The sequence below is a fragment of the Notolepis coatsorum genome (assembly GCF_963971535.1).
Source record: "Notolepis coatsorum genome assembly, chromosome: 4".
Lineage (NCBI taxonomy): Eukaryota > Metazoa > Chordata > Actinopteri > Aulopiformes > Paralepididae > Notolepis > Notolepis coatsorum.
In genome coordinates, this window is record NC_140168.1 from 63,526,639 (window position 1) to 63,533,497 (window position 6,859).

At 41.6% G+C, this 6,859-nt stretch overlaps 1 protein-coding gene across 1 annotated transcript in view; it reads right to left on the bottom strand.

Annotated features, from left to right (window-relative positions):
* Positions 1 to 5,900, bottom strand: part of sdhaf3 (succinate dehydrogenase complex assembly factor 3) — a 41,660-nt gene extending 35,760 nt beyond the window's left edge. The window contains exon 1 of the mRNA XM_084312767.1: positions 5,494 to 5,900. Coding sequence (XP_084168893.1) covers positions 5,494 to 5,670 — 177 coding nt within the window. The 5' untranslated portion in view covers positions 5,671 to 5,900. The remainder of the gene's footprint in view (positions 1 to 5,493) is intronic.
* Between the last annotated feature and the right edge of the window lie 959 nt (positions 5,901 to 6,859).

Genomic DNA, 6,859 nt, shown 5'->3' on the forward strand with positions numbered 1-6,859 from the left:
GCAGATTTTTTCCCTACCCCTCTGCGAGCAGAGCACCGTGTGCATGCTGTGTGGTATCCCTACTAGGGATGCTCCGATATTGATATCGGATATCGGCCCCGATATGACTAAAATAGCTGGATCGGGTATAAAAAAAATTATTTGATTTTCTTTTTTTTATAATAGAATAAATAAAATAATTTAACAATTCAGTAGATTTATATCTGTGTTAAGTTAGGAAAGTAATGTTTTAAGTCAAGCCTGATGTTGCCTTGCACAAAAGAATGATCCCAGTCTCTTCCACACAGTGAGGCATACAGTTTATTACTTGAACAATGGGGTATCGGATCGGTACTCTGTATCAGCCGATACCCAAGGCCCAGGTATCGATATCGGGACTGAAAAAGTCGGATCGGTGCATCCCTAATCCCTACTCCTCTGCGAGTGGAGCACCGTGTGCATGCTGTGTGGACAACGGTGCCACCAAAGTGAAGGGGGAGCAGTTCAGTCCGTTTCAAGGGTTACTGGAATGGCGGAACACTAGTCCGGAATATTACCAGGGCACAAAACATACCGTTGCAACTCAAAATCCTGCCCTCTTTGTGTGTCTCTCTCTTTCTCTCTCTCTCTCCCACCTAAATGGCACAGAACCCTACTTAATACATTGTGTGCCAACGACGAGAAATCTCGTTGTTGGCCACCATGCGTTGTGTGCCAACAACGAGAAATCTCGTTATTTAATCGTTATTTCTTTTATTAGCGATATCCATTCATTTTTCATCCATCCAGCCTCACGTTATCATTGGGACTGTCTCTGAGCTCGAAAAGGGCAAATACCGCCCCCTATCGTCTCCCGTATGGTATTGCACCCATTGGAATGGACTCAATGGAAATGCATGAGAGAAAAAAACTCCGGATTCCACATTTTACTTCTCAGGCATGTAACCCGAGACTATTGCATTCATTGAGGCAACCGAAAGCAGCGTGGATTATCTGTTTCGAGGTCTAACGTTGGATCAATAAACACAATCGATATTTGGAATGGCGATCAGGAATTGGAATAATCTTTTGGCAGAACATCTGATCTGAGGTAAGGAATCTATTTTACCAGTTTTGGGGTAATCAGATGTTTTTTTTCACATATTTCACAACGTGTGTGTGTGTGTGGCTGTGTGTGCGTGTATGACGTTAGCGCTGACCAGGTCATGGATAATCGATTTTTCAGCCCGCTTCTCTAGCGTGCATAAGTACACATGCGTTTATTTGAAAACGATTCATAAATAGGCAGAAAAAAAAATTCGCGGATTTTTCTGGAATCACTAGAAATCTTCAAAACTATACTCTTATTCAAAACGGTATAAAACGGAAATGTACTGATGAAAAAACAATCTGTTTCGTACATGTTGACTGCAAGCAAGTCATTGATAAGCGACGGGCGTATTAGACACATAGCCATAATTTAAGATATAGTTTATGCGTTCGCAAATGTGCTCGCCCTCTCATTGACTAGAGTGGTGGCATCCAAGCGATAAATAGCGCACCCCCTGCTGGCAACCAATGTGTTAATATTATTAGTTACACCTGTGTTAACCCTGCTAATGATACGTCAAAATGGCTGCTGTTAAAAGGAAATTGTGCAAAGGCGTTATTTTTATCCACTCCCAAGATGGGGAAAACTTAAATTATAACTTTCTTTTTTTTCAATCTCTCTATTTTAGGTTAGGTTGGGGCATGGGGTCTCCAATGAGTGTGGGTTAAATGACCCAATCTATCATTCAAAATAGGTTAGACAGACAATAAAGAGACATAATAAATTGGAGTTTTTAGAGACTTTTTCCATACATCTAGAAAGCATATTTTTTGTACACCAGAAGTGAGCCCTTGAAATAGCTATATTCTTTTTTTTTACCTACTTTTTCTCCTCCTTTTTTCTGTGATTTTTCTCCCATCCCAATTTTCCTCTTGTTCCTCAATGTACAGTTACCCCTCACCCCACCCACCCAACCACCTCCAATGTACAGCCCCCCCCCCCCCCCCCCACCTACCCAACCCCCCACCCCACCTACCAACCTCCTCCAATGTACAGTTTCTTCTTCAAATGTATATTCTCTTTTTTAGACTCTTTTTGTATCACATACAGTACTGTATTTGTAAATCTGGTTTTGATTGATTGATTGAAAAGTGTATTAACAGATTGCAGAATGGGTACAGTACAGTTCAATACATACAATTGTTAAGGGGATGCAGACCAGAGAAAGACTTTCGTCTTGTTTACATCAGGGTCCCCCATTTTCAATTCATCATAACATATGACACACACGACATACAGATACAGTACTGCTCCTACATCTATAAATTTATGACATACCAGATTTGCAAATACAGTACTGTTTGTGATACAAAAAGTGTCCAGAAAAAGAGTGTATATACATTTGACGTAGAACCTGTACATTGGAGGAGGTTGGGTAGGTGGGGTGGGGTTGGGTGGGGGGCTGTACATTGGAGGTGGGGGGGGGGGGGGGGGGGGGTTGGGTAGGGGGGGGGGGACACTGTACATTGGAATACTGACAAAGCCATAATTGGTCATTTACTGTACAACTGGGTTAGGACATTTGTAGGGGCCAGTTTTGAAATGCAGTCTCCCGTTGGTGTTCTTTGAGAGTGTTTTTGAAAGTGGGTAGTGATTCACATTCCTTTACAGCTTTGGGTAGGGCGTTCCACATTGATGTGGCATAATTGCGAAACGTGTTTAGTCCCTTGTTTGAGCCGAATCTGGGTTTAACATGATTTGTGGAGCTCCCTCTGGTGTTGTGATTGTGGTATTCACTGACCTTTGGGAAGTATTTTGACATGTACATGGGTACCTTGGTCGTCAAGTCAAGTCAAGTCAAGAGTTTTATTTGTCACGGCATACAAGTATACAATGAAATGCGGGTGGTCTTGCCCGCAACGATGTGCAATACAGTGGTACAACATATAATAGAATCCAATAAAAACAACATTGTGCAATAACAGGTTTGATTGAATTGATTGAAAAGTTTATTAACAGATTGCAGAATGGGTACAGTACAGTACAGCTCAATACATACAATTGTTAAGGGGATGCAGACCAGAGAAAGACTTTCGTCTTGTTTACATCAGGGTCCCCCATTTTCAATTCATCATAACATATATGACATACATGACATACAGATAGACAGTACTGCTACATCTATACATTTATGACATATCAGATTTGCAAATACAGTACTGTTTGTGATACAAAAGTGTCCAGAAAAGGAGTGTATATACATTTGGCGTAGAAACTGTACATTGGAGGAGGTTGGATGGGTGGGGTGGGGTTGGGTGGGTTGGGTGAGGGCTGTACATTGGAGGTGGGGGGGGGGGGGGGGTTGGGTAGGGGACACACACACATTTTACACTGTACATTGGAATACTGACAAAGCCTTACTTGGTCATTTACTGTACAACTAGGTTAGGACATTTGTAGGGGCCAGTTTCGAATTGCAGTCTCACGTAGGTGTTTTTTGAGAGTGTTTTTGAAAGTGGGTAGTGATTCACATTCCTTTACAGCTTTAGGTAGGGCGTTCCACATTGATGTGGCATAATTGCGAAACGTGTTTAGTCCCTTGTTTGAGCCGAATCTGGGTTTTACATGATTTGTGGAGCTCCCTCTGGTGTTGTGATCGTGGTATTCACTGACCTTTGGGAAGTATTTTGACATGTACATGGGTACCTTGGTCGCGTAGTGTATCTTGTAGACCAGGCCCATTGCAAGTTGCTGTACTCTGTCGTCTACTCTAAGCCATCCTAGGTTGTCAAAGTGGGCAGGGGTGAGGTGGGTTCTGGGAGTCAGGTCAAGTAGTAGTCTGACTAGCTTGTTTTGAGATGTTTGTAATTTGTTTTTTAGTGCCTTTGAGGTGCTTTGGTACCATGAGGTGCAAGCATAGTCGTAGTACCCTTGAATGAGTGCTCCTGCTAGAGTCTTCAGGGTATTCTTGTTTACCAGAGAGGAGATCCGGTACAAGAATCGCGTTCGTTGGTTGACTTTTTTTATTACATTGGATGCCATTTTGTCACAGGAAAGATTAGCCTCTAGGATGGAACCCAGGTAGGTAATTTCATCTTTCCTTGTGATAATATTGTCACCCACTGTAACCGAGAAGCCGTCGGTCTTGCTGAGTTTGTTATTTGAACCGAAGAGAATGGTAACAGGTGTGACATGAGTCGTGTAGTGTATCTTGTAGACCAGGCCCATTGCAAGTTGCTGTACTCTGTCGTCTACTCTAAGCCATCCTAGATTGTCAAAGTGGGCAGGGGTGAGGTGGGTTCTAGGAGTCAGGTATGTTCTGGTATGTCATAAATGTATAGATGTAGCAGTACTGTCTATCTCAGACCTGGGCATTGTACGGCCCGCGGGCCGGATCTGGCCCGCGGGATGATTCTGACCGGCCCGCGAAAGATTACATGATAAAAAAAATAAATAAATTAAAAATATATATATATATATATTTTTTTTTACTTTTTTTTTTCGTGTCAACGTTCACAGGCACAGTATACGCTTAGGAGACATGCTCAGAAGATGTTGGTTCTCTTTGGATCCACCTACATATGTGAACAGACATTCTCAGTCATGACGTTTACCAAGTCCAGGTACAGATCCTCTCTCACTGATGAACATCTGGCAGCTGTGCTTCGCATCTCCACCTCAGACATGCAACCTGACTTTGATGGACTTGTTAAAGCTCAACAGAGACTGGATTTCTAACACTGAATGAAAAAAAAAGAACTGAAGAACACTAAAATGTGGAAATATAACAAGTGAAATGGGACACTTGATCTTTTTTTTTCTTTTTTTTGCACAGTTCTGAAAACATTAAATGTTTAATATAGGCATGTAAAGTAAAAAAGGCTACAAAACTGGGACACTTTTCTTTACACAGTTCAGTGACATGTCTTGTTTATTTTTGCTATAAGATGATGTGATGTCTTTAGAAAGCTAAGAAAATCCTTGTTTCAATAGTATATGAAACTCAAAATGCCCTTTGTTATTAATGTTTCACATTTTGTTTATCATTTTGGAAATAAATTCTATTTGAATAACTGATATTTTTGAAAGCTAACCTCACCTTTTAATTGCCAAATAATAACATACACTCTTACCAGGGGTCAAAACAATGCCATTTACTGCTTTTTATATAGAAATAAAATGTATATTATGCATAATTGAGTTTGGAATTTTGGCCCGGCCCCCCAACATATTTTCAGTTGCTCATTCGGCCCCCCGGGAAAAATAATTGCCCACCCCTGGTCTATCTGTATGTCATGTATGTCATATATGTTATGATTAATTAAAAATGGGGGACCCTGATGTAAACAAGACGAAAGTCTTTCTCTGGTCTGCAGCCCCTTAACAATTGTGTGTATTGAGCTGTACTGTATTGTACCCATGATTCTGCAATCTGTTAATAAAAATTTCCAATCACATAACATCAACAGTGAATCATTCCTTACCTCCCATTCTGTCACGAAGCCCTTCGCCTCCTCCCGGGGCACAGTTTTGTGTCTTCTGAACTCATCTTTCACATACTGATCGCCAAGGGCTCGCAAATCTATTGGCAGAAATCTGTGCAAGAGGAGAATCCTCTTGTACAACGAGCGCACTTTGGAGACGTGGGCAGCGTTTGCCATGAAGGTGAACCCTAGTCTTCAGTGGTGTTCGGTCAGCTACTCAACGTCTGGGGATGATGCTCTTTGGTGAGCTACTAGTCTACCACAGGTACGGCACACGTTCTAGCAGCTGGCCTCTGATGCAAGTGTGGAAATACCAATACAACCATTCGCACAACAATTGACAAAATACAAAACAACACTGACGGCAATAACAGTTACTTAAGCGCTCGCGCGTGTGTCCTTGTTTATCCAGGAAATGATACTTTGCCCCTGACTTCTTTTTCTTTTTCTTTTTCTTTTTGGGGCTAGAGATGGTTTATTTCCTTATGCTGACATCTAGTGGCGAGTATACAGCATATCCCTTGCATGTAGCTTTGGCCTGTCACAATGGAAGAGGTAGAGATTTTGACTCTTGATTCGAGTAGAGTTAGCAAAGAGTGTTCTGTCGGTACATGTGCTACAGTATCTTGTGTGGGTGTTTCACAGACAACGGTCTACAGGGCTTCTCGTACAAAATGAAAATGGGCTATGTATTCATGCAGTGCAGTAAAGTCAGTAGGGCAGGCCTATTACCAAACTATTTAACTCTCATGGAAGAATTGATTGATTGATTGATTGATTGATTGATTGAAAACTTTATTAACAGATTGCAGAATGAGTACAATACAGTACAGCTCAATACACACAATTGTTAAGGGGATGCAGACCAGAGAAAGACTTTCGTCTTGTTTACATCAGGGTCCCCCATTTTCAATTCATCAGGACATATATGACATACATGACATACAGATAGTCAGTACTGCTACATCTATACATTTATGACATACCAGATTTGCAAATACAGTACTGTTTGTGATACAGAAGGAGTCAAGAAAAGGGAGTATATACATTTGACGTAGAAACTGTACATTGGAGGAGGTTGGGTGGGGGGGGTTGGGTACATTGGGATATTGACAACCATACTGGGTAATTTACATTGGAGGTGGTTGGGGGGGGGGGGGGCACACTGTATAAACAAGTAAAACTGTACATTGAGGGGGGGGGGGAGGAGACACTGTACAAACAAGCAAAATTGTACATTGGACTATTGACAAAACCATACTAGGTAAATGACTGTACATTGGAGGGGGTTGGGTTAGGATATTTACAGGGGCCAGTGTTGAATTGCAGTCTCCCGTAGGTGTCCCTTGAGAGAGGTTTTGAAAGT